Below are 27,821 nucleotides of genomic sequence, written 5' to 3'. Positions count from 1 at the left end.
ATTAATAATACACCAATCATAAATGACAGATAAATGTCCACACTTGTAGGAATCAAAGTGAAATACAACGTTGAAACGGGTAAGTTAGTTACTATTGTTAGTAGTAATCTTTAATTTTCCTTAAAAAGAATAGTAGTTTGCCATTAAGAGATATCAACCAATTATTATTATAGTAGGAGTAATAAAGAAATTTCAGAGCATTCCAATTTATAAATTTGATCATCCAGAATTGATGGCTGCAAAACATGGATCTTCGAGGCAGAGCTTCGAGGAGCAAGGCAAGGAGAGGCTGCTCCCTCGAGGCGATGATCCACACATCGTGCGCGAGGGGTGTTTTGATCGCATTTCGAGATGGTGGAGCGATGTGAGGGGAACTGCGTTGAAGCTACATGAAATGGGAAGATCAGACCCCAGAAAAGTGGCGTTTGCTTTCAAAATGGGGTTTTCTTTGTCTCTCGTTTCGGTTCTCATCTTTTTCAAAGAGCCCTCGAACTTCGTCAGCCAGAACTATTTTTGGGCTATGCTCACTGTTGTTCTTGTGTTTGAGTATAGCATTGGTGAGTGTTGCTGTTGAATTGTGAATGTTGATTCTCTGGTCTGAATTTGTTGGGAATTTGATTGGTAGGTGCTACCTTAAACAGAGGCATTAACCGTGCGATAGGAACATTCGCAGCCGGAGCATTGGGTCTAGGCATCGGAGAGCTGTCCGTGAAAGCTGGCGAATGGCACGAATTCATTGTTGTAATCAACATTTTCATAGCAGGTCAGATTATTATCAGTGTGTTTTGGTCTCAAAGTGTGAGATTAGAACTCGGTTTCGTGTTTTTTCTTTGTATTTTCAGGCTCACTCGCTAGTTATATCAAGCTGTACCCGGCCATGTTCCAGTATGAGTATGGCTTCCGTGTGTTCGTGCTCACATTTTGCCTCATGCTAGTAACTGGAACTTCAGATTTCTTTCAAACAGCTTCTACTCGATTGCTACTTAGCGCTCTTGGGGCTGGTGTGTGTTTGATCGTACATGTATCCGTCTATCCCATTTGGGCCGGAGAAGATTTGCATAAACTAGTCGTGAAAAATTTCAAGGGCGTTGCTGCTTCTATCGAAGGTATATCGTTTTGAGTCTTTATATGAGTTTGAGACGAAGCGGTTTGAAACTGATGTATCTCTCCATTTATTTATAGGATGTGTGAATATGTACCTGCAGTGTGTCAAGTACTCTAGGATTCCCTCGAAAATCTTGATCTACCAGGCCTCGGACGATCCTTTGTACAATGGATATCGGGCTGCAGTTGAGTCGACTAGCCAAGAGGAGGCGTTGGTAGGCTTTTATATGAGTGTTTAGGGCAAAATTTCTGACTCATAACTGAACGAACTCATCTCTACCCGGCCTTCCTCTTTTGTCTGTCACAGTTGGGGTTCGCGGTTTGGGAGCCGCCTCACGGGCGTTACAAGATGTATAGATATCCGTGGAGCGAATACGTGAAAGTGAGCGGTGCGTTAAGACATTGTGCATTCATGGTAATGGCAATGCATGGATGTATACTGTCTGAAATACAGGTATTGTAGTATGTTGTTAGTATTCTGTTGGGTTTTTTCTGCTTCGGCGTAATGGAACTTATATCGGGATGTATTCCCTTTTTCGCATTCTACACGACACACGGGATTGAAGCCACTTTTTTACTGTTTTAGCAACTCAAAAAAATGGTTTTCATTTTGGGAACCTTCAGGTTCCGTTTTGAGGATGTGAAATTGGAATTGGAGCCTTCAATTTCAAATCCAATGTTTGGTAATACACACTGCGCACGCGCACTACACATACTACACACATTGTGTATGTGTCTGCAATGTGTATTTTTATATAGCACGTGTAGTGTGTGTGCATAGATTCTTCAAAATTCAATTTCATATCAATTACTTTCATTCAATTCTTACACATAATGTTGCTTGACTCAAAACTTGTTGTATGCTGCAGGCATCGTCCGAGTTGAGACAAGCGTTCAAGGACGGGATTCAGAGAGTCGGGACAGAGGGAGCTAAGGTGCTAAGAATGCTCGGTGACAAAGTCGAAAAGATGGAGAAACTATCGGCCGGCGATCCGTTACAGAAGATACACGGTGCAGCAGAGGATTTACAGATGATGATCGATCAAAAATCGTATCTCTTAGTGAATGCACAGAGCTGGGATGCTACAAAACCTCCGCACGAAAAAGCAGTGGACCACGAGATGCTTCTGGAGCTCCGAGACAACGATGAGAGGCACGCCTCGCTGGGCGATGGAGCTCACTTGAGATCAACGCAGACGATGAGGAACCCCGAGTCCAGTCAAACGAGCATGAGCATGCATCACTCCGTCTCCCAGTGTGGCTCTGGAGAGGACTTGCTCAGACAACAGTCTATGTGGCCATCGCGCCTCTCGGTTATGGGCGATGCTATGTTCAGCGAGCGTGAAGTGAGGACTTATCAGAGCGCGAGCGCACTCTCCCTCGCGAATTTCACGTCTCTGTTGATAGAGTTCGTTGCGAGGCTGCAGAATCTGGTGAACTCGTTCAAAGAGCTCTCTGAGAAGGCGAAGTTCGCCGATTCAGCTGAGACGAAGGAGGTTGTTGGATTCTGGTCTCGGACGCTAAAGGTCATGTGCTGCACAGACTGACGCGAGGTTAGACTCATTCCTAGAACTCGTTTCTTTGCAATAACACAATGCATCAAAGCAGAAGGTTTGGTTATTTGGTGTTACAGAATAACATGACTAGGAAGAATCAGTGTTTTTTTAGCTAAAGATAAAATGTCTTTACGCGTTGCAACTACTCGAAAAACATCGTGTTGTGGTGCTTGAGGAACAAAGCTCCAAGAAACACCGGAATTTGTAGGCCTAAGTTTGTTAGAAGAAAAACATTCATTCTTTTATTCATTGAATAAGATCAGTTGTTTCTCTGAAATATGGTTCCTTATATGTTCAGTAATATAAAGAAATTGCTGATCGGCTATACAGCTATACCCCCAGTTCGAACGATGATAGTTCAAGTTTATGTTCTCAGATTATTGCTTAAAATCATAGAACTAACTCAGTTTCATGAGCTTCTTGTGGCAGTTTATAATCATCTTTTGGAAAAATTGTAAGATTGTAAACTACAATTGATTTTTTAAAAATGTCTTTAATTGTAAAAAGAGTATTTAGTTGAAATCTTGCATCTTGTGTTGGTTTGATGATAAATGAAACTATTTATGTACTCCACTAAGTAGAAGAAATTGGATTGTTTTGTTTCTTTCTTGAGTTGATGACTCCAAATGAATCAAATCATTTTACAACAAATAAATGGATACAACATTTGGTAGAAATGACAAAAACTACAGTATTACAAAGAATAGGTTGAAGCTAAATAGTAGGGACGTACAACACTGATCTAAAGGCAGTTATCGGAGAAAAAAACAAACCGGAGTTTGTTTCAAGAAAACTTACTTGTAGCCTTCCACCCTGCGTTAGCAGATAAGGTACATGTTATGAGGGGTTGAGTGATGTGCCGCCTTGGTTGAAGCTCTGCAGTAACGTTGCAGCAGCACTAGGCGTTGCGTTTTTTTGACTTTCCACCACGCCTCTTGCGTTTCTTTCCACTATGATTCATAGCAGCATCATGGCTTCGTTTCATGGCATTTCCTCGGTCTTCGCTGCTGTAAGTTTTAGCAACGAGACTGTGGCAGATTTCTGCAAGAGACGATCCTGCAATCGACTTTGGAGGAACAGGCCTGCATAGAGTTCAACCACATATCAGTAAGACCGTTTACCAACGCACACACGCTGTCCTATTCATACGCTCTTGTAATGCCACTATCTTCAGGGTCAATGCACATAAAGTGTAACGGATAGTTTTACCGGGTGGAAAATCTGCTCTGAGAAACAGCCGACTGATGCCACAGCGTAGGTGGAGGTAGCAAATCGTGCTTGCCAATAACCTGATCGAGGTAAAGAGATTGAGATAAGCTGAAGCTGTATTTTGACGATAAGCAATAAAGATGGCATTTTCTGCACATGCAATGCAACTGCAAGTTGGTGGTTTAGCGCAGTAAAATAATAGGGTGTTAAATTCTATCTAAGAGCTCTGGATGGGCCTGACACGGCTGTAACGTGTTTGAACAATGTCAAGACCTCCCGCTGAGATGAAAATCTTGTTGGATAACGTAATACATAAGGAAATATAAACAAGATAAGTATATACCTTTTTAGGCATTCTAACTCCTTCTGGTGGTCTAGGGATGTGAGGATGAAGATCGGGAAGTTTATAAAAGACCAGCCTACAATGAAGACGAGAAAAAACATCACATTCATCAGATCAAGCGTGTGCAGCTCAGGAATCCAAGAACAGTGAAAAGTGGAAATACACACAAGACTTTATTCGGCGTGATTGTCTTCATGTCATGTAAAGGAGATGGGATCTCTGGAGGGCAAATGGGCTTGTCGGATATGTACACGTACCCATTCATTCCATCACTGCAACAAGTATAATATGACAATCCAGGGAATAGACATAAAATAGACCCAACGCAAGCTTAAAAAGGGCTTCTAGGATATATACTACATATTTAAAAAAATCTGCACATTTTAACCTGAATCTTGGGTTAATTAGCGTCCTCACTTTAGCTCTCTGCAGCTTCGGATGATCTTTATTCCGTTCCCAGAAAGTCAATATTTTGGCCGCTAAAGGATGTGAAATGTTAATAAATAGTTGATCAACGCCCAGAGTGTTTCGCCGCCTCTCCACATCCTAAAACACAGCATATCATTCAGAAACTCAATAAGCACAACAGCATGAAACTGAGATTAGGCAAGTTCGCATTATTCCAATAGCTAAAAGCACAAAGGTGTTACCGTTAATGTATTTTCTACTTTTGCAATCTCACTAAGAAGACGAGCCTCGTCAATAAAGGGTAATTTACAAATAGCCTGTCAATGAACAAGAGAACAATATGAAATCTATCAAAAAGATAAAAATGCAAGAGACAAAAACAGCTTGCCAACTTAAGGATTATAGGCAGCCAACCGAATAACATGGACAAATAAATCAGATTAAACTGAATTCCAAGAAACAACATGAATCTCGAGTGTTGAATCTGTTGATAGAGAACAGATGTTACTAAAGGAAACATAATCTATGTGTACGAATCATACCTTCCATGCTTGTTTTCTCCCATTCAAATCCAGATCAAACTCTAAATGAAAAATTAGACATTAATATCATAAAGTAATACAGCAGAAAAATAGAGAGAAATTTGTGGCACTAATTGAAAACAATACCCGTGGGATAGAGATCCAGGATAGGGGATGCTTGATCTGTCATTAACTTCCTATAGCATAAAGGAAGCGCTCCTGCACTACACACCGCAACAGATTTCGTTAAGATTAATCAAATTCCAGGAATTCAGAGTACATGATTAGTTACTAGAATCATATCAGAAAAAAACCTTGCAGCAGGCAGGACACCCATTAATTGGTCGAATGGTTTAAAGGGTTTCCCGAGTTCAAAGTGAATATCGAGCTGGTCTAGGTCTCGGAAATCAGATCCGAAGGGAGCGTAATGGTATGGATAAAACCTGATTTCGTGAAATAATTGGTACAGTTATCGTCAGTTCAGTGATTAAATAAATCATCAACATTTGAAGCAGGTAAAACATTAGACATAATCAACTGAGAAGTTCCAAAACTTAGGTTTGTGAGCAGTTTTCCCCAAGAAACCATAACTAGGTATCAGATCTTCTCAACAGTAGTACATAAACAACAAAAATCTTCATTGATCATTTGTATTTGAAGCACTTAGCTATATGTTGCTATAATGAGAGCATTGTATAGCACATAATAGAATGTGAACTCTAGGCCATTTACCAATAGCAGATATGTGACCCACGACCACAAATTTAGAACTGAATCATCAATGTATAGTTAAAATAAAAGGACAATATTTATGTAATCTTTGTATTAGGTATTCACATGAGAACACCTAAAGAACAGGAGGAAAATACAAACCATTGCCATGAGCATACTCCTTGGTAGTAATAATGCATGACCCAGCATATCCCCTCAACATATTTCAAGACCTGTGTTAAACACAAGAGAATTATATACAATTACATAGAAAGATATACAGTAACATAAATAGGTCACCAGAAACAGGCTTGTATACAAATGATCTGCAGCAAAACAGTAAATAAAAAGATAGATAATTGCAATACAAGTAGATATGCAATATAGCAACTACTGATTAACCCTGTTCTATGTTAAATTACTAGTAGCATCTATTAAAGCTTTTAAAAGAACAGAGTTAGCAGAATAGAGAAACTAGGCTTTCTTACAGCATCTTTTTTAACTGTCTCACGGTCATCATCACTTTGTGCCTCAAACTTCTCGGTGTAGTATCTCTCTTTCCAACCGTCCTCTCCTAGATTTACCTGAAGAGGAAACATATCATCCTCTGTCAGTGAAACCTTTCACATAATACCATTCCTAGTTTTAAAATGAGGATTAAAAAAAAAGGATGTCGAACCTTGTCTGCCACAAATGTGGCATCAGATTGCAAATTGGACTGATTCAGAAGTCAAAAAAGTATCGTCTTAGAATCAACCAGATGAAGTACAAATTGGGAATTTACAGATAGAAATTTAGATGGTTGTTAGATTATATTCACTTTGGCAGGAAAACGTCTTGCGCGATGCTCCCAGTTCAACTGTTCCTGAAAGTAACAAGAATTCAACGAACATATCATAAAAGAAGATTAAGGCAGTTGCATTCATTTAAAATCCATATAGCTTTGCAGCATGTGATACTGAACAGAGAACAGCTTAAAGGTGTCCAAAACATTAGTACATGTCAATTGAAAAGCATATCCATTTTCAAGCAATACACCAGTATGAGGGTTATACCTGCTGTCGTTTCTTGAAAATTGCATTCTCATGAGAACCAAGTGTCTGAACAAAGTGTTCCACTCCTTTCAAATTTACCTAGGGAAATAGGTATTAGCTAAACATGAACCAGAGTATAGATTAACTGTTTAAGGACGCAAATTTGAGAAATGCTATTCATAATAATCCAGCATTTAATAATAAATACCTACGAGTCTCAAACATGACATGCCTCTCAGCTGAAGATTTAATCAAGAATCAACCAGCATAGATTGTTGAAAGAATCAACCAGCATAGATTGTTGAAAGGCTTCAAATTATTAGGTCAAGTTTTCACTAATATGAGCTTCAACTTTAGAACTTCACAAATCTTTTAGTGAATCATAAAAATGCATATACTTTATCAGGATAATGAAAACAGAATATCAAAAGGTACATTTTCACTTTTAAAGCACCAGAAAAGTTGAACAAATAGAGTCCATATAAACATTTTATATACAGATCACATTCTCCATTGAAGAGCTCACATAGGTAATGGAGGAATCAGGAAAGGTTTGGTGAACCATCCGCAAAAATGGGGAAAAGAGGGTCGAAAAGACATGAATTAAAAAACTTATAGGTATATACCTCAGTAGCATTAGTGAGATAGCCACCCATTCGGACAAATTCTTTTTTGTAAACAGACATAAGCAAATCGATAGCCCCCTACAAATTCAGAGGAAAACAGGGTGAAACAGATATACACCCAGAGAAAGTAGGATCCTTTTATTCACCCAGATGAATATGTAGGCAGAAATATTGCATTGTGACTGTGTGGATAATCTGTGCAATGTAAATGATGGAGGTAGCTTCATGCTACAATGAATTTACAAGAAAACAAAATTTACAGAATACCAACCTCTGATATCTCCAATGATGGCACATGGGGTAGAAAGTCATTTCCAACAAAAAGGCACATGAAAACAAAATCATCTATCAATCTTTCAAGATCGAATTTTACTGTTGGATCTGGTACTCTCAGGCTCTCCGCCAAATAGTCCCGGAGTACCCATACATTGAGAAACTGAAATGACGATATAAAATAGCAAAAACACTAAAAATCAATGATTGCATTCTAATCGTTATATTAAAACAAATACATTATGTATAATTTTCTTAAGAAGCAAACCAAATCATCAGCTATAAGCATTAACCAATTATCAAACATCATCAAGTTATAGCTTATAAGGTTCTTTCAAACATCAATATGATTACAAAATTATGACTTTCAGTTCCAATTTCTTGCGACAATTAAGAGATTTGGCTTCCATAAAGGTATAGCTTTACCCTCAATGAAGTGGCAAACAATACTAATTGAAAAAATCAGAGCTAGAATGATAGAAACACAAAGGCAGAGATGCGGCTTTACTACATCAAGATTCAAGAAATAGAAGTTTAGCTTTAGTTCCTAGGTTACTGAATAAGAAAATCAATGTAAACAAATACAGCTGAGATCAACCACAAACATGTTGGAAAAGGAAAGTAGGGTGCTTGGATACAAAAGCAATAACTGTGACCTTATCAACCTCCATACAGTATCAGTTGTGTGAAATTCGCCAATACACCATGATATTGACCAATCTTTTACAGTTAAACTGCTACATTGTTAAAACCTATTACCATAAAAATAGCAAAAAAATGACCTGAAACTTCTGTTTTGATATGATGTCTTCAAGATATTGTGAAGGAACTTCCTTGGGCTCCAAATAGGTCTTTCCAGCTGCCTTCTTCATGTTGTGAGCCTTGTGATCTTTGCTATCAGGGGGCGGTCTTCGGACATCCTACGCCAAGAGCACCAAAATGAGCTTGATATAAAACAAAGCACCCCTCCAGGCAATTGATCAAGTCCAATGTTTCCTCAACATAATTCCTAACTAATGCAAATAGGAGACAAGATAAGCTTTTGGGTTTCTCACCCTCATGGCCATATTATTACAACCACCAGGCGAAGAAAAGTGAGATGAAAGACGCATCAGCTTGGAACAAATAGTGGGTGTATATCATAACAGGGAAAGGAAAATTTTGCAAGTTTGATTAGATGCTTACGGAAACAGAAGTAAATGCAATTAACATAGACAGGTCATCAAGTTTTTCTTATAATATTTTTCACAGAGAACACAACCAGTTTCAAGTTCATAAGTTTAGAATCCATCAGCAATTAACTGCTTTTATAAACCAATTTTTCCTATTGTGGAATTAAATTCCAAACAATTAAGATCCAGTAATTAATGTGAATCTGATTAGTGTCACAAAGCTTTTCACACAAGCACGTAACTAGATTGAAGTTACCATAAAGGCAAACACTAGGCTACAAAATTGTCTTTACAAAAAGACACAAAATGGTGATAGTATAATACAAGATGTCATATAAAAAATCAATAAACAAATCGTACCTCCCTTAAAACTGAGAAATGAACTTCATGGGTAGCCAAAGCAAGCATGATAAGATCTGCATCCTGAAGGAATAGCAACACAAATGACCATTATATTCTACATTTTCTTTACGAAATTACGAATGTAACATAAATGAGAGGTGGGGAAGTAAGACCGCTCCATGAATTTACCAAACCATACAAACAATGCCGTGTGTTTGGATCAAATCCAGGCAGATTTCTTTGCAAGCGGATATAAGACATCACTTTATGTTCTCCTTCACCAGGTACAGTAGCATCAGAAAGGATTACCTGCAATTACCAGGAATAGTTGCATCAACTTCTGAGATAGTGAGATGAAAACACTAACTAAAAGCTGGGGATTTCTTACCTTGACTCCCTTCCAACCAGGATCGTTGTTGATCCTTAAATGTACATAATATTGAAGTGCGGATGAAAGTGATTCCATGAATCCAGTCCCCGGAGTGATTAAGTTAGAATCGAGCACTCCACTTTCTGCCGGTTTATCTTTCTCCTCATGGTCGCTTCCTTGTTTCTCTAATAGAGAAGCCTGAGAGCAGTCACATTAAACAAAACACGACAAACAAACCTTTAAGACGTGGATCTGAAACTAAACACCATATTCACCATATCAGCTGCATCTTTAGCTGCTCTGAAACGTCTTGCTCGCTGCTGATTCATCTTAGCCCTCGGGGCAACACCATCTACAAGAAATTACAGATTATAGTATATTAACCACTTCCTCAACTACTTCATTATTTACACTACAACTAACTAGCAAGCAACACAACATTTTGACCTACCAATGGCCATGAACAGAAGCTTGCGAGGCCTAACCAGTGCGAAAATCCGATCAATATACTTGAAAACTGCGGCAAACACTTCATCGTAAGATTTCGGAGGAGACTGCAACAAAATTACACATCCAAAAATTAATAGCAGCAGCTCAAGTATACATTACATCAGTAATTAGCATGAATTTCACAATGTGCCTAAAAAACTACCCCGTTTTCAGGGTGAAAACACGGATGTATAATGCCGTTCATGTCGAGATACAGATTGTCGAACTCCACTCCGTTAGGGTTCGACCTCGTGATGTCGACGGGCAACCTAACTCCGTTAACTACCGGCGACGAATCCTCCAGCACGTCAACAACTGACCGCGGAAATCTCTCGATCAGCCACCGGTAAAACGCCGGAATCCCCATTCTGAGAAGAATAGATTGAAATGATTATTGAATTGAATCAGTGATTAGGATCAAAATTTGCAGCTCAATCTGTTTTGGGGAGGGTTTTTGAATTAGGGTTTAAGAGTTGAAGAACTCGCGCGTTGTATTCCGCTCATGAGCAGAATTTATATTTACGATTTTAATATAAAATAGTATAAATTTATAATAGTATTAATTTGATTTAATCAGTTACAAAAAAAACTAGTCATAATCAACTAAACAAAATTTGATGATGAGTGAATTAACTTTGTATACTATAAATCGAATTAGAAATTAAAATCAAGCAATACAAACCATCAAATCTAACACTAAACCTTAATTAAGATGTTCTAAGCTCTAACATGGTATTTGCTTCAATTATTTATTCTCTCAACGCTTTGCATAACAAACTTGATTAAATTTACAATATGAAACCTTGATTAAAGTTTTTCGAACTTAAACGTTGGATACAAAGCAAATCAACATCAAATTACCCTTAAATCATGGGGGACAACTAAATATAGAGTATGGAAATCTTGATTGAGAAAATCTCGAACTTAAGCTCACAATACGAAACAAACCAACATCAAATTGTCCATTTAACAAAGATAAACCTAAGCCCTAAGTCAAAAAATTCTTACCGACACATACGAAGGCACAAACGTCGTTAGAACTAGCAGAGAGAACAGAGGTGTGGCGAAAATCGATCGCTTATGAAGCATAGGCGTGGCTGTTGACAGGCAACAATCGGTCGTTAAAAGACTAAAATGTCTTTCACTAGATATCTAAATCACGTTGTGGACTGTACTATATGATGATAGAATAACTTATTAAAATACTATAATGTTAACTCTTGAAATTACGAATCTAGGAACTCTATTTGACAACAAATAAGTCATTTATGATATACACATCTTATAAATCTACAATGTCATGGTAACAAACTCCAAAGATTAAGATTTCAATAAAAAAAAGGTTGAATAAATCAACACAAATATGCAACAAAACGATGACATGGTCACATGAACACTAATGGTTGCTTCATGTCACGTGTAGCCACGTGAAGACATCCAACTTGGATTCATTGTTCTAAAAAGATTCAAGTGTATATTAATGAGCATGTAATAGTTTAAGGATTGGACGAGGTGACAAATGAAAAGGTGTGATCGTAGTATATTAATTCTCAATCCAAATGCTGGTCCTTTTTCAAAGAGTTGACACAAACCTTTTCAAATAGTTGAAGAAACCCAAAACTTGTTCCATTTTCAACTTTTGTTGGGAATCATAAATGGAAGTCATTGGTTAAATAATAATCCGTCCCAGTAGTATTTTTTTTTCAATCCTAATAAATAGTTAATGATGAAAAATAAAATAAGAGAAAAAATAATGTAGAAAAAAAAATTATATCAAGAAAGAATGGGGTGAAATGAGTACCATAAATAAAATATCATTGGCTCAATGAGAAACATCTACAATATACACTATTTTTTTAGTGTAAGATAATAGCAAAAAAAATCCTAACTTCATTTTCTCGACCTAATACTAAAACTTCCAAACATGCCAAAATTTGACCAAATTTAGTACTCCTCCTGTTCCACAATAACAGAGACATTTCGTTTTGAGCACTCATTTTAAAAAAATAATAATAAATAGTTAAAGTGAAAAAAAAGTAAAGTAAGAGAGAGAATATTGTAGATAAGACTCTTCACTACATTATTTTCTCTCTTACTTTACTCGCTCTCCACTTTAACTATTTATTATCATTTTTTCAAAATTCAAAATAAAATTCTATTACTGTGGAACGGATGAAGTAATAATTTTTTATTAATAAAATCATAATTCCTTGTTGGAATAGTATATCGTATTTTCATTTCCCAAGTAGGGACGTCACGATCTGCAGAAATAATATTTCCAAGCAATGTAATTTTTTTAGATTTCCAAAGTCTAGGTGGCATTTTTTCCTAATAAAATACTCAATCAATTTGTGTCACGCTTCCATTTATAGTATGTTTTCACAATCTTTGAGATCCAAACTAAAATTGAGAAGCTTCAAGAGGAAAGGTAAGGTCACCACTACCTTATTTTGTTTGCATTTCCATAATTAATTTGTTCATTTATATTATCCAGGCTACATCTATTTTAAGATGTTAATCATCTTATTTTCCTAGGAAACATCCAACATTTTACATTCTTAAACTGTTACAATATTAAACTATGTTGTATTTGCTAGGTGCATGGAGCCATCACAGGAAGAGATAATTAGAGATGATGTTTCATTTACAGTAAGTTCTAAAAAAAATAAAAAACACTATTATAAATTTTTTAATTTATTTGAAAATTCTAATTATTTATATAAATGAACAGAAATCCCAACTTCTTGGCATGAAAGGGAAGAAGAGAGCATGTTGTTACCAGCAACTTGAGATGCCAGATTTCCACAGAAGTTTTTTGAGCCCTTCTGCATCTGATTTCCAGCAGATATTCACAACCAATGTGAGAATAATCACTATAAATTACTCCCTCCGTCCCGCTTTAGCAGTCCCATTGACTTTTCTGCCTTCTTTTTGTAAAAATGATAAAAAATAGTTAAAGAAGTGAAATGGTAAATTAAGAGAGTGAATCATATAGAGAAGAGTCTTATCTACATTATTGTGTCTCTTATTTTACCATTTCTCCACTTTAACTATTTTTTATTATTTTTACAAAAAGATGGCAGAAAAGTCAATGGGACTGCTAAAGCGGGGCGGAGGGAGTACTATTTGACCAACTATAGTTTTTAACCGAAACTAGTATACTAGACTATTAGTGTGAGAATATCAATCGGGGTGATACATTTCTCACATTTGCTGGCTCGGCCCATTTTGACACCTCTAGTTATGAGTCATTGATGAAAGAAACCAATGTTGAGGGCACATGGTTTAGTTTTTTTTAGGTCCCAATGAGCAATTTAGGATCTAGAGCTTTAGCTAAAAATAAAATATGCTTATACCTAATTCATTGTAACGTCTAACTTGTGCTCACATACATATTATTTCATCAAAACAGAACTCATTGCTCTCAAACCACACAAATCAACCAGATGATGACAGCTTCAGAAGTGCTCAATCAACTCCGAGAGCTTCACTAAAGCAAAACAACAACATACAGGTAACAACGACGACAGCGACAAAAAATTTAATCGAAATTCTAAATTTGCATTTGTAACAAACAGATGGACTCAAAGCAACCAAGAACATGGCTGGCCACCCTGTTCGGGTCTCGGAACGAGACCAAGAAGGAGGGGAGACGCCTCCAGACGGCCCAACTCCACGCGGCCCTCTCCCTGACGCAGCTAGCTGCAGCCATACACGGGATCACCACAGCCGCGGGCTGCAGCAGCAACGGAGAGAACTCCCCGTTCCAACCAGGCACGCCGTGCCAGGACATGGGCAACGTGGTGTCCTCTGCTGCAGCGCTCATCACCAACGTGTGCGCGGAGGCAGCAGAGTCCCTCGGGGCCGACAGGGCCCGGGTCCAGGGCGCTGTCGACTCCGGGGTGGCCGTGCGGACCCCTATCGACATGATTGCCATCACAGCCACAACTGCAACATGTAACATAATTAATACTCCATATATGTCTTAATTAATTACTATTATTATTATAACAAATTCGAATTAAATGAGATTGGGATTGGGATTGGGATTTGGATTTGTGGTTTGAATTAGGTTTGAGAGGAGCTTCGCTTTTGAGATCGAGGGCTGCGGCGGTGCCACTGTCGAGAGTTCAAGAGATGCTAAAGATAAGTGCTGAGATACGCACAATCATGCCTTCTGGTATGTAATTTTTACGGGTTCGTTTGTACGATGGAATTGAAACAACGTTGGTATTATAAAATTGTGATTTAATTTTTCAAAAAATTATTTGGAAAAATTTTGCTATTGATATGACACTGTATTATAATTCCAAATTCTTTGTTTGAGTAAAAAAAAAAAAACTAACATTTTATATTAACTTGTAATAAAAGAATTTTTTTAGATAAAGTAGATGTAAATTTAAAGGATGTTTTACACTAGGCTTGAATTCGAGATATTTTATTAATTTTTTTTAGATAAAATAGATGGCAAGGGGCGATGTCGGTGGGGATTCGTGCTCCCCGCGCGCATTTTAATAAGACTTGTATGTGTGCAGTGCTTGTGTTGTTTGTTATCAGCCATGTGTGCGTTTGCAGCATGCGTATGCTTGTGTGCAATAAATGCATTGCATGTTTAAGACACGTACTATAATTTTCCAAAAAACCATTTGAAATTTCAAATATGTACTTTGGCTATATATAAAGTCAAATTATCAAAGCGAAACTCATTTTTGTGGTTTACAAATTCCCTCCCTACCAAATACATCCTTACACATCATCTCGTTCAAATGTCTCAAGACGACACGAAAACTACGTGCAGGCCGGAAAGAGAGTACGCGGGTGAGCGTCTACGTAAAGCATCAAAACCTCATGTTTTGCTTCAAGAAGAAGTATCTAAGAGGAGCTCTCACATCAACCAAAGAGTGTACTTGCTTCTTCAACTTGTTTCTTGCTTTTTTGTTTTCTTACAACTAAGATTAAACACACATTATTTTGCAGATCAAGTCACAAATATCACTGAGGAGAGAAGAGAGACACAAGGGAATTGCTTGCTGTGTTTGAAGACCAAAAATGGGATTATAAAGCTACTATTTGAAGATGAAATGCAATCAAAAATTTGGATATCAACTATTCTCAATCTCTTGGAGATGCAGAACCTTCATATATATTGATTTTTTTTTGGTAATGTCACGTTTATTTTCGTATGTTGTGATTAAACAAGAGAATGTGAATTATCGTTCCCAAATAGAAAGACAAAAATAATACTCCTCCGTTTCTTCATTAGTCATAACTCTATGACTTATAAATGTAACGAAGCATTTCACTAAGCCTGTAGGGCCCGTTTGTAAAAATTATACTCCATGATTATAATTATAATTATGTTATCAATTAATAGCTTATTTTTTAATGTAATTTAAAAGTTATGAATCATATTTAATATTAATACTATAATAATATTAAGAATTATTGTTATCAATTAATAACGTTATTAAGCAAATTTTAATTATAGTTTAAATGTGTGAATCACATTTAATATAATACAAATAATCTACAAAATATTAGTATTACTGTTAATATTTCAATTAAAAATTTAATTTTAAAAAATTGTGCTCTAGTTAATTAGAACTTAAATAGTACTGATTTTTTTTTTATATTTTCAAACATAATCTAAACACATGATTTTTTTTTATATTTTCAAACATAATCTAAACACAAGATAAGTAATGAATAAATGAATTAATATTCATGAATTATCGTCTAGCTAAGAGTTTTGACAGCTTAAAGTGCGAAGGGTAAGGTTTTAACTATTAAGAAGATTTTTGTTAGTTTTATATTATTACTTAATTTTAAACTCTTATTGAAGATATTGTCGTATTTCTACAAAAATTATTATTTTTTGAAAACAAAATAAATCTTGATATTGACATAACCATATTATTTCCAGTTATTTTAGAGTTAACTATATATAGTTTATACACTTGATATATTTGGAAAAAAAAATCAATTATAGCATTTTTAAATATCACTCTTTATCCGACTATGTTTGAATACCCAATCAAAGACAGGCTATTACAAATAATTAGTAGGAGTATTATAAATTTGGTGTACCAAATTTAAATAAATCCACCATAAGCTTCGAATGAATGAGTACCTAACTTAAATTCATTATGATATTTTAAATAGCACTCTTTATTCAACTTATGTTTAAATATGGTTGTCCGTATGTTGTCGTTTGATTAAAATATATAGATTGCCAAGATTTAAGGATAATGATAAAAAAAAATCCAAAGTTGATTTTAAAATTGTGAAATGAACGTATAATTTAATAAAATATCATATTTTGTGAACAATTTATAAGAAAATAAAGTTATATAGTCTCCGAAGTCCCACCACAAAATCCATGAATTTACCAGAAAGCCCCTAATCTTTTAATAAAATGCACAATACTGTCGTCTGTCGTAAACAAATTGGCATCGCATCTCCAAAAACAAAACTCACATCGATCCGTTAAATCTGAAAACCACCTGATTGATCGGACGGTCACCGTCTTCCGATGGAATCAACGGCCGCCGGAATCTCGGCGCTGGCGGAGGAAGCCAAGGAGCTGCAGGAGACCGCGGCGTCCCTCATCTCCCGCACCACCCGCGAGGAGGACGCGCTGCGCCAGCGCGTCGCCGCAATCGACGCCCGCATCAACTCTCTCCGTTCGCCCCTCCGCGGCTCCAAGGATTTCGATAGAGTATGAGCTGCGTCGATTCATCCGCATGCATGCGAGTAATTTTTTTACGTGAATCGTTGTTTTTTTTTGTGTGTGCTGATTTTTGGATTCGATTTTGGGGAATAATTCCAAGGTGGAAGAGGAGCTGAAGAGAGTGAGGTATATATTGAGTGAGGGAGATGCAGCGGCGTTTCTTCCTAGCAAATCTCATGGTTTGTTTGCTTACTCTTATTTGGTTTGATTGTGTTGTGTGTGCTGCATATGATTTTGATTTGTTGCTCTCTAATTAGGTATGTTTTTGAGGATGTTTTTGGGGCCTATTAATGTGAGAGCTAATCGGAAGGATGTACAATTGAAAGTGAAAGAGGAATACAATAATTTCAGGGTATGATTCCAACCGGTATAACTAGTTAATTTGATGTCCTTTTTATTCCATTGTGATCTTGATTTGGTTGGGAGTGTATATTCTGTTATCAGATTTTGGAGCTCTATGGACATAATAAATGTGCAAATTTCTCATTCCATATTGTCATGAATCCTGATGAATGATTGAATGGAACAGTGATTAGCAAAAGTAGACTTGGTATTATCGATTATCGAATTTATTACTGTGGTGTATATCATGTATAGCTTTTAGTAATAAAAGTGAGATAAGATTGAGGCATTGAGCAATTACTTGTCATGTTCTTCATCTTGCTATCCCATGGCATGAGAATATGGGGGTCCTTGGTATATTCTTAATGATAAAGAAGTGGATAACGGATGAACCAATCGTTCACACGAGGTAACCAACAAAGTTGTGCGGACTGGTAATCGTGTGTGATATGTGTCATGTTGTGTTTAATGAAACATGATTTGCTGGAGACCACTCGAAGATTTGTTAGGTCTAGCTATTGATTCTAATAAGATGAGATTTAGATAATCGCACACCATGATCTTGATCTATCATCCCATGAGTCCATGACAGGAACATACACATAACATTTGTAAGCGTCTGCCAGAATTGTAATCATTTAAAGCTCAAGGGACCTCATATCTTACAATGAATGGCAGTGTTGATGAAATCTGATATTCATGAGCGTTCTTTATCTAAAAGATATATTGGAAATAATCTAGTTCAGTTTGAGTGCCTGGCTGCCTGCCCCACTTATCCGAACTTGAATTATTTTTCTTAATTATTGCTAATAAAGCATACACCTTTTTGCAATAACTGAAGATGTTTGTACTGGTGACAGGATAGAACAGCATTTTTGTTCCTTTGTTTGCCGTCACTATTGCTTATTTTAAGGTCATATATTTGGGGTGGATGCTTACCCGCATTACCAGTTCAACTTTACCAGGTATCGCATGGCAAAGCGCTGTTTTCTGATTTTGATCCCCCTCTCTCTTATCATTATTATTATATTATTTTTAGGGGAGTTTGTGTGCGAAACTCATGTCAGTCAGTTTTTTTCTGTTACAGGCATGGTTGCTATATCTTTACACTGGTTTGGCTTTGAGAGAGAACATCTTGAGAGTTAATGGAAGTAATATACGTCCTTGGTATTTGACTTTTCCTAAATCTTCTTACTTCCTAAAAGATTGAACTATTGGCATGTAGTTGGAGAAAATGTTGACAAGAAGATCAATGTAATCTAACTTCTTGTTGCAATAGTTATCGTTATGGCTTTAGGGATCTTCTAGTGCCCAAGCTATTCCTTTCCTTGTGTCATCTTTAATACTCCTTATTTTTTCTTTGAATTTGGTTATGAAGAAATAAGCCCATCGTTTAATCTAGTCATGCTCTTTATGCAGGTGGATTAAACACCATTATTTTGCCATGGCTATGGCTCTGATCAGTCTAACTTGGGAAATAGACCAAGGGCCTGACTGTGCTGAGAAACAGGTAGTTAATGCTTACCAACATTTCCCCTCACATAAAATGTAAGCACACCAACCCACCAAATGAAATAAAATTGTCATTGCAGATAGGTGTACAACTATTTCTGAAATGGGCAATAATGCAAGGAGTTGCTATGATTCTTCAGAATATATACCAAAGGCAAAGACTTTATACACGTATTGCGCTTGGCAAGGTAGTCTTAGCTTGCCTGGGATATTTGATTTCCTTTACCACCAGCTTCTTCATGCGTTCAGTTTACATCTTTTCAGAAAAGTTGACTCCTTTGTTGGATGCCCTGATACATATAGATGTCAAGATCTCTACATGTAAACTTGTCTGTTCAATGTCATTGTATAGAATGTTCTCAGTCTTTTTCAAAATAAATATATTGAAGTTCGTAACTTTTTTTTGTGATTTATGTGTGATGTTCACATGAGTTATTATAGCCTTCACTGATGGGCTAGAGGGAAATCGTCCTTCATATTGATTGAGGCACAATACTTTAACATATCCGGTCAATAATGTTCAACTATTGCTAAATGTAGGCTAGGAGGATGGATGTTGTTTGGGGAGAAACTGCTGGAGTGGAGGGTCAGCTACTACTGCTATGCCCGATACTTTTTGTTTTGCAGGTCTGTTAAGTTCCTTCTTCTTGTATCAATAACAAGACAACGATACCGCTTCTTTATATTTTACTGGAATCAACTCCTCGTGCAAGTGATTTTAGCAAATCCCTTAATAGACTGTGTAGGCTCGTTAAGTCAAGATCCATAAATCTTTTCATAGCCGCTCGTGTTTCTTCTTTTTGATGGCTATACTTATGACCTCACTAAAGCCAACGTTTTCCCTCAAATCGTGTTATGGTTCTCTGTTTTCAGGGATTCGAAGCTTATGTTGGGTTCTTGTTACTTAATACTACTATGAATGGATCCAAGTTGGATTGGCAGGTAAAGTGATTGTGTAAACATATGTCTTCGTCGAATCTTCGCTCTTTCTTCTTCATCAACATTGTATCCAGATTCACCTACGTGACTGTACCTACGAATTTCAGGTAATTACATGTGGGGTTCTTCTCATAGTCATGGCTGTTGGAAATTTCGTTAACACGGTGCAGACCCTAGTAAGGAAATCGAGGGTTAAGGCAAAAATCAAGAGAGGTAAAAGCAGGCAAGAGCTGCATCAACTGAATCATGGATCAGATGACAAGAGTTCGTAAACAGCCTGCAAATATCAAGTTTAGTTATTTGTGCAGTTTCTTTCCTCACAAGTTTTTGGCTTTTTTAACTTTTTTTTTATGATAGAAAACTTGAATACTAGGAGTTAGAAATCTATATTTGTCTTATATCATAGGATTTCTACACACTTTTGGTTTCATATACAGAGCTTTAACTACGATCCCTCGTGCCTGTGCCCTTATTTGAGACAGTCCGTACCTCTTTTTTCACACGTTCGCTTCATCAATACTCGTCAATGTCCACAATAGAGACATTGCAAATGTATGTACATTGTATATGGCGTAAAATATAGTGTTGAGATTAGGGCTGACAATTTTTGGCACGACACGAACCCACACGAAATTAATGGGTATGTGTCAAAGCTTATTGGGTTCATGTCCTTATCGTGTCGACACGATAACGACACGAAAATTCCGTGTCGTGTTCGTATTACACGTTAAGTATACTATAATATTATTTTGTGTCGTGTTCGTGTTACACGCTAAGTATATATAATATAATATAAATTTTATTTTTATTTATTTTAAAAATCTAAAATTAAAATTAAAATTTTCATATTAGAAATAATATTAATATATTATTATTATAGCGTTGTTATCGTGTTGTGTCATATATGTGTTGTTATCGTGTCGTGTTGACCCGAAGTGGTTTGTGTCGTTAATGGGTTCGTGTCGTGTTTGTGTCTGAGGGTAACGGATCGTGTTCGTGTTTGAAGTTTTCTTAATTGGTCGTGTTCGTGTTTGTTGTTATCGTATCGATACGATAACGACACAACACACACGATTTGCCACCCCTAGTTGAGATGAACCAAAACTTTGCAACAGATGAAATGAATTACGGGTATTTAAAATAAGTGATACTACTACAGTATTTGCCTTTGAATTTTTAAATTTTTGTTAAATTCTGGTTTCGCATACCAACTTTAAAAATACCTAAACTTTCACTAAATTCTAGTTTCCCATATTCTCTTCCATCTCGTTTCTTGTTTTCTCCCTTTTGTCTCATTCTTTTTCATATAAACCAAATGGAATTATTCGATTTAATATAATATAATGATGCTTTGTTTCCTATAATGTAATATCATTCCAGTTGATGTATGATAGTGTCATACAAGTAAGTCATCAAGCTATATCAGATTTGAAATTTTGATTGGTTGCAAAATGGAGGAACAAATTAACAGTAGTTCGATAATTTGTAAACAGATGTTAAAGTTGGTTCATCAAGCTATATCAGATTTGAAATTTTGATTGGTTGCAAAATGGAGGAACAAATTAACAGTAGTTCGATAATTTGTAAACAGATGTTAAAGTTGGTGAGCAAAATCAGAATTTAGTGAAAGGTTAAGAATTTATAGAGTTATGAGACTCTTTATGAGAAATATGATCAAGTACAAGATGAAAAAAGACTAGCAATGCTAGTTTTATTTCCAACAAAATCGCCACATTCAATTGAACATATAACGAGAGAGAGAGAGAGCACTCAGTAAGAGGCCCATCCCGAACCAACTGGTCTCATTTCCGGCACAAGCAAGTTAGGAGCAACCGAGCTCGACTCGAACAAACCGAGCTTCTCCAGCAGACGCTCGACTAATCCTCCGGCAGCGTACGACACGCCCGAGGCAGATATCCCAATAATCAAGAAGGTCGTGACTGTTTTCAAGTAAGGCTTCGGGGGCCTCTGCACATAGGCCTTTCCCAATGTCAGCACAAGTATGCACACAAAGGAAGCTGCTGCCACCATCAATAGCTTCAGCTGTTTGTCGTCTGACTCGCGGAACGAGAAGCCGTACACGACAGGAGGCACCAAGCCGAACACGATGTACGCTACTATGGCAACAAAGGCGTGAAACGCAAAATTCTGTCTCCGGCCCAGGAGCTGTCTGTAACGATCCGCCTGCTCGGTCACTTGGTTCGAGAGCTGCTCCTCAGCGCGGTCGCATTTTAAGTCCCACAACTGCACGGTTATACGGAGAATGATCCACGAGATCGACAATACATATGATTGAGTATTCAAAGGATGAGACAGAGTCAAAAAGCTTACATTGTGAGCAATGATGAAAAGACCTCCAATCAAATTTGCAGCTCCCAGAGTTAACACATTCACTGAAAATGAACCAACAAAATTGAAAATACTGTAGTTATGTACTATCCGAACGAGTAAAGATCGCATGCAGCATACTTACATGTGGACGCACCACCGCCAGCGGCTGATGACACAACGCTAAGGCTAGTCATGGTCTCTGCTAGCCCACCGTAAACTATGCTTTTGATCACTTCAACTTTGCGTTCTTCTCTCGCTCCGATTCCTTCCCTTTCAGCAATACTAGTTTGAGTTCCCGACTGGGAAACTGTCGAAGGCGTTATAGTCGCTACTGGATGTGTATCTATGATAGTTATCCTGGTATCATTGCCTACACCTGCATCAAGATTTTGTGATAGTTAACTCGAGAAACACGAGTTAGGCCTGTCGATTCACAGTATTTGGTCTTACCTTGTGGAGATGGTGCATCTCCTATTTCGGAAATGATACTAGTTCTGAGTGGCTTGTCGTGTCTGAAGTCGACCGTCGTTGTAGTTGTCACCTTCTGAGGCACTTCAGCAGGGTAGACCTCACCTGTTGGTCCAAATAAGAATGGTACCGATTTCATACACATTTTGTAGTTTCAATCCGAGATCATACTCAAAATAGTATAAGATTTTGAAGATACCGGTGTCACTGCTGGAATCGACATTTCTGTTGTCTAGAATAGATGTAGTCATGATAGTGGCTCTAACATCTTGTTCGTTGCAAGGAATAGATACTGAGATCATTGTGCTATCCGCGTCTACTGATGGTTGTGGGAGCTGGACAATGTCGTTGTCTTGAATGGTCTGAACTTCTTGGATAGGTTTTGGTTCCGTTTGCTGATCCGCGGCTAACACAGCATCCGACTTATCTGAGGAGATGATCATAAGTCGTCCCAAAATTTAACTGATTGAACAAGAGTAACATATCAAGATGTGTAAAAGTAGTTAAAAAAAAAGTACCTAACAAGGGGATTTTTAGATCTTCGTGTGCAGCAGTTTCCACTGTAGTTCCCTTGAGTCGTGCAGGAGCACGAGCAGGTGGGGCCGTATCTTGTAAAACTAATGGTTGGCCACTTACACGAGCAGGACTGGACGATGGAATGGCTAAGCTGACTTGTTGCGCGTTTGTTTCGGAACTATTTCCTGTATGTGAAAGAACGAGTTATATGAACACATAAAGGCTATTCAGACGGGACGCAAACAATTTGAAAGGAAAGCATGCTACCAATTTCATACACATTTTGTAGTTTTAATCTGAGATCAAACACAAAATAGAAAGATTATGAAGATACCGATATCACTGCTTCTTGAATCGACATTTATGCTGTCGAGAACAGATGTGGTCACGATAGTCGCTCTAACTTCTTGTTCGTTGTGAGGAATAGATAATGAGATCAATGTGCCATCTGCATCTACAGCTGCTGACACTGATGGTTGTGGGAGCTGGACAACGCCGTTGCCTAGAATTGTCTGAACTTCCCGGCTAGGTTTTGATTCCATTTGCTGATCCGCGGGAAACACGGCATTCGACTCAACTGAGGGAGATAAGTCATTACAGCAGCCACCCCAAAACTAAACTAATTCAACAAGGCTAAAATATCATGATATGAAGATGTAGTTAAAAAAAACAATACCTACTAACAAGGGGAGTTTTAGATCTTGGATTTCATCTGCTGTAGTTCCCTCGAGTTGTGCAGGAGCACGGGCAGGTGGGGCCGTATCTTGTAAAACTAATGGCTGGCCACTTACACGAGCAGGGCTGGACGATGGAATGGCTGAGCTGACTTGTTGCACGTTCGTCTCAGAACTAATTCCTGTGTGTGAAAGAACCGAGTTATATGAACACGTAAAGGAAATTCAGACGTCATCTTACCAACTCTGCTCTCTGCAGGCACGACGCTACACATTCAATCTGTAAGGGAAAAAAAGTACCTTCCCCAACCGGTGTTTTCTGCCTATTCGGTTTAAATATGTCGAACCAGCTCTTCTTTACATCCGGTGCTTGTCCATCACGTACATTTTCTTTCCCACTTCTGCCACCAAACAATCGGAATCCGTCCCCTACATTGCTTTTCCCACTTAAGTAGCAAATAGCAAAATTATAAGCACAAAGATATTCAAACAGAAAGAAAAAAACACGTGCTTACCAGTTGGAATGAAAATGCTGAAGCACGATAAGCAACGAAATATAGCCGGGCCTCTGTCACGGTCATCTTCATCGATTGGTTGTGTTTGAGCATCGTCGTTACCAACTTCACCTTCCTGATGAACTTGATCCTCGGACGAAACAGTCCCTACAGCTGCAGTTTCTGTTTTGGGACGCTTCACCTCCTCATCGGGAATCTTTCTTCTGCGCTTTCGTTTGCTAAGAATAACCCTCTTTGTAATGCAAGACTTGCAGTTGGGACAGTAGAGATCATGTGTGGTCTGCTTCCGAATGACTCTTTCAACGTCTAACTCTGTTATTTCCAGATCATCCTCGTTTATCAGCTCAGTTTCTTCACTCTCGATCTCTTTGGAAGGCCCGTCAATCGTTTCAGAGATTCTGTTCTTCTCAATCTCCTCCTCGTATTGATTGCTTATTTCGGAAGCTCCATTGAACTCAACAGCCGGATCAAGAGACGGGAGGATGTATTTTCCAGGCCCTTTCAAGATTGGCTCCCTTATAATATATGTAGGCGTAGAATTTACACTTTCAACCAAATCTACAAAACAATGTGAGTAAACAATTTATAATTTTCGACCATCATCATTATCTGCACTTTTCGATCTTATTAGAAAGCTCGTATTATAACTAGCTCTTACATTCTTGAGATGAACTGTCTGAAGACATGACATCTGAACTCGAAACGCCATTCTCCTTGTCCTCGTCCTCGTCCTCGTGTTGATTGTTTATGACCGAAGCACCATTGAACTGAATGACGGGATCAAGAGACGAAACGTCGTATTTTGCAGGTCCTTTCAAGATTGGCTCCCTTATAGTACCTTCAACCAAATCTACAAAACAATGTGAGTAAACAGTTTTGTAATTTTCAGATCATCATCATTATCTGCACTTTTAGAAAGCTTGTATCATAACTAGTTCTTACCTTCTTGAGATGAATTGTCTGAAGACAGAGCATCTGAACTCGAAACGCCATTGTCCTTGTCCTCTTCCTCGTGTTGATTGTTTATGACCGAAGCACCATTGAACTGAATGACGGGATCAAGAGACGAGACAGTGCATATTGCAGGTCCTTTCAAGACTGGCTCCCTTATAATATATGTAGATGTTGAATCAACACCTGCAACCAAATCTACAAAACAATGTGTGATTTTGAGACCATCATCGTTATCTGCATTTTTCGATCTTATCAGAGAGCTCGTATCATAACTAGTTCTTACCTTCTTGAGATGAACTGTCTGAAGACAGAAAATCTGAACTTGAAACGCCATTCTCCTTGTCCTCTTCCTCGTGTTGATTGTTTATGACAGAAGCACCATTCAACTGAATGACGGGATCAAGAGACGAGATGTCGAATATCGCAGGTCCTTTCAAGACTGGCTCCCTTATAATGTATGCATATGTGGAATCAACACCTGCAACCAAACCTACAAAACAATGTGTACTTTTCAGATCATCATCATTATCAGCAGCACTTTTTGAACTCATTAGAAAGCTCACATCGAAACCACTTATTACCTTCTTGAGATGAACTGTCAGAAGGCAAACCATCTGAGCTCGAAAAGCCATCCTCCTTGCCCTCTTCCCCGTGTTGATTGTTTATGACCGAAGCACCATTGAACTGAATTACAGGAACAAGTGATGGGACATCGTGTTTTGTATGTGCAGGATCCTCCACAATTAGCGTCTTATGAATATACGTAGGTATAGGATTAACAATTAAACCTACAAAACAAAGCAAGAAAACACATTAAACACCATACACAATGCTAAGTCATATACATACGTATTAGAAGCATAAATGCACAACATTGCCTAAACTATTCCTTTGAAACTTCATGAACTAATGAAGGATAGAGACACTTTGAGGTGTGTGTATCATAACCACAGACACTTGCATTCAATTTACACAAAATTAAAAGTTTTGATACCATCAACACAGACACTTCCATTGCCATACTTCCAAGTGCAGATTCGACACTTCCACACTCCTTCACCCAAAAACACAGAAACAAGTGATTCAAGAAATCATGATCCAAAATGCCAAGCAACTCAGTCTTCCTAAATCTTAGCTAACATTTGTAGAGACAGAACTAGAAAACAAAAACTGCAATTAGTTCTTTTTTGTGGTTCCTAAAGGTGCGTTCGACAAACTTGCAAGTTCCAAATCTATCCTCGATGCTTAGCAGTTTGCACTAAACAACCCTCATTCAAAGCCTTGCTCCCCAACTAAGATTATATCGACTGTTTTCATTGTTTGTTAAGATGTAAAAGCTTACTTCTGCTCAAATCTGAGACAGAAAAACCCTCAACCGTTCACAGCATTGCATATATCCAAGAATTCCGACTCCACAAACAACAGAAAATTGTGAGAGAGAAACTTTTTTTTGGAACTCAATTTGTGAAAATCAAGAAAAAATGAAGGAAAACGGACCACATGCCGTAACTTAATCTATACACTGAAAAAATAACATAAATAGTGAAGAGGGCCCTTTCACCTTTTTTACGCCTAATTTACAGGTAGGGTTATGGAGTGGTGTCAAAGGCACAAGAAAATTAAGGTACTGTGCAATTTTATCGTTTTCTGAGACATTAATAGAAAAAAGTGTTGCAAAATCTGTAAAACAGAACCAAAAATGTTACCTTCAGTTTTGTCATGGAAAACATGATTTTCCTTTGAATTTTTGCCCCCATTAATGGCTTCTGCTCCATTTTCAAGAACCTTTTTTTCACTCTCCTCTCCTCCATTAATGGCTTCATTTTCAAGAACCCAATCAATCTCCTCCATTTTCTGGTTTTCTGCAGGAATTATTAGCTCTTCATTTTCATTTTGAGAGACTCCATTACTCACTCCACCATTAATTTCAAAACCATATTTTGGAATGATCTTGCTGTCATCTCCATTTCTTGAATTCCTGACCAATGGAGTTGTTTCCTCAGCTTCTTGCTCCTCCACCTCAACCTGCTCCTCCAACTTGTATTCTTCCTTTTCCATCTTCACACACAAACTCTGACAGAGAGAGAGAGAGGATCTTTTTCTTGATATGAATAAAGAGTTGCTCACGTATAATTATGGATGAAAAAGGCTGTTAAAGACCACTGTATTGCGCAAATGTGCAGAAAATTACAAAAATATTATAGTTTATTCCATGCACTAAATGCAAGAGTTAGGTGTGTGTGTGTGAGAGAGAGAGAGCCTTATCTCTAAGGGAGTTGACGAATACTAAAACATGCAATTTTCCCATTGAAGCCAAACCAAGGATTGAGAGAGTAGTCAGTGTAAACATAGAATCTTGCAAAACCCAAAATTAGAGCACAATAACGTAAGGTGTGGGATCTATCCAGGATTCAGGAAGAAGGATGATGGCAACGTGTTTGGCATTTATGAACTGATTTCTTTAATTATATTTTTAAAGATTACTTTTAGTTTTACAAGAACAATCTTCAAGCCGCTTTCCCAGACTTGGATCTGGGCTTTAATCTTTTTATATTAATTATGCATTATTAGACTATATTACTCCTTATCCCGTTATATTTAAAGGGAAACATTTTCTTTTTCAATATTATTTGCGAAAACATGTGAAAAGATGATTAAATAAAATAGAAATTACCTATTTAT

General features: G+C 37.5%; 5 protein-coding genes across 8 annotated transcripts; 3 read left to right on the top strand and 2 right to left on the bottom strand.

Annotated features, from left to right (window-relative positions):
• The first annotated feature begins 232 nt into the window (after positions 1 to 232).
• On the top strand, positions 233 to 2,937 carry LOC125222390 (aluminum-activated malate transporter 4-like). The gene is made up of 6 exons (XM_048124961.2): positions 233 to 557; positions 626 to 763; positions 843 to 1,106; positions 1,183 to 1,319; positions 1,412 to 1,558; positions 1,974 to 2,937. Exons 1-6 carry the CDS (start codon positions 233 to 235, stop codon positions 2,649 to 2,651), a joined length of 1,689 nt encoding a protein of 562 aa, XP_047980918.1. The 3' UTR covers positions 2,652 to 2,937.
• A 301-nt stretch (positions 2,938 to 3,238) lies between these two features.
• LOC125223541 (5'-3' exoribonuclease 3-like) lies at positions 3,239 to 10,640 on the bottom strand. The gene is made up of 23 exons (XM_048126733.2): positions 10,322 to 10,640; positions 10,121 to 10,223; positions 9,945 to 10,021; positions 9,688 to 9,867; positions 9,489 to 9,608; positions 9,318 to 9,380; positions 8,568 to 8,705; positions 7,784 to 7,948; positions 7,513 to 7,590; positions 6,908 to 6,985; positions 6,673 to 6,717; positions 6,532 to 6,570; positions 6,341 to 6,436; positions 6,015 to 6,085; positions 5,456 to 5,584; positions 5,289 to 5,365; positions 5,163 to 5,203; positions 4,863 to 4,937; positions 4,601 to 4,758; positions 4,380 to 4,484; positions 4,213 to 4,288; positions 3,870 to 3,949; positions 3,239 to 3,742 (listed from the first exon to the last, which is right to left on the bottom strand). Exons 1-23 carry the CDS (start codon positions 10,523 to 10,525, stop codon positions 3,559 to 3,561), a joined length of 2,382 nt encoding a protein of 793 aa, XP_047982690.1. The 5' UTR covers positions 10,526 to 10,640; the 3' UTR covers positions 3,239 to 3,558.
• Positions 10,641 to 13,566: 2,926 nt separating this feature from the next.
• LOC125218237 (uncharacterized) lies at positions 13,567 to 15,556 on the top strand. The gene is made up of 5 exons (XM_048119872.2): positions 13,567 to 13,672; positions 13,737 to 14,115; positions 14,231 to 14,338; positions 14,957 to 15,061; positions 15,136 to 15,556. Exons 2-5 carry the CDS (start codon positions 13,737 to 13,739, stop codon positions 15,306 to 15,308), a joined length of 765 nt encoding a protein of 254 aa, XP_047975829.2. The 5' UTR covers positions 13,567 to 13,672; the 3' UTR covers positions 15,309 to 15,556.
• Positions 15,557 to 16,599: 1,043 nt separating this feature from the next.
• Positions 16,600 to 20,132, top strand: LOC125218125 (uncharacterized). The gene is made up of 10 exons (XM_048119729.2): positions 16,600 to 16,876; positions 16,989 to 17,067; positions 17,146 to 17,240; positions 18,091 to 18,195; positions 18,318 to 18,397; positions 18,650 to 18,740; positions 18,823 to 18,930; positions 19,283 to 19,369; positions 19,616 to 19,684; positions 19,789 to 20,132. Exons 1-10 carry the CDS (start codon positions 16,691 to 16,693, stop codon positions 19,951 to 19,953), a joined length of 1,065 nt encoding a protein of 354 aa, XP_047975686.1. The 5' UTR covers positions 16,600 to 16,690; the 3' UTR covers positions 19,954 to 20,132.
• A 1,168-nt stretch (positions 20,133 to 21,300) lies between these two features.
• On the bottom strand, positions 21,301 to 27,545 carry LOC125222460 (uncharacterized). 4 transcript variants are annotated; one of them, XM_048125090.2, is made up of 16 exons: positions 26,846 to 27,545; positions 26,134 to 26,193; positions 25,721 to 25,927; positions 25,423 to 25,629; positions 25,128 to 25,334; positions 24,844 to 25,023; positions 24,186 to 24,743; positions 23,971 to 24,099; positions 23,673 to 23,852; positions 23,331 to 23,573; positions 22,999 to 23,181; positions 22,680 to 22,907; positions 22,463 to 22,585; positions 22,155 to 22,388; positions 22,013 to 22,074; positions 21,301 to 21,925 (listed from the first exon to the last, which is right to left on the bottom strand). In XM_048125090.2, the coding sequence occupies exons 1-16, from the start codon at positions 27,195 to 27,197 to the stop codon at positions 21,452 to 21,454; spliced, it is 3,627 nt and encodes a 1,208-aa protein (XP_047981047.1). In that variant the 5' UTR covers positions 27,198 to 27,545; the 3' UTR covers positions 21,301 to 21,451. The 4 variants fall into 4 exon arrangements, with proteins under 4 accessions (XP_047981047.1, XP_047981046.1, XP_047981045.1 ...); XM_048125089.2 differs by having other exon boundaries at positions 24,844 to 25,035; positions 25,128 to 25,322; XM_048125088.2 differs by having other exon boundaries at positions 24,844 to 25,035; positions 26,846 to 27,544.
• Positions 27,546 to 27,821: the final 276 nt, after the last annotated feature.

The sequence above is a fragment of the Salvia hispanica genome, chromosome 1 (assembly GCF_029641045.1).
Source record: "Salvia hispanica isolate PSC_SH4W2 chromosome 1, Shi_PSC_v1, whole genome shotgun sequence".
Lineage (NCBI taxonomy): Eukaryota > Viridiplantae > Streptophyta > Magnoliopsida > Lamiales > Lamiaceae > Salvia > Salvia hispanica.
Note: the sequence above shows the minus strand (reverse complement) of the source record. Positions and strands in the feature narration are given on the sequence as shown.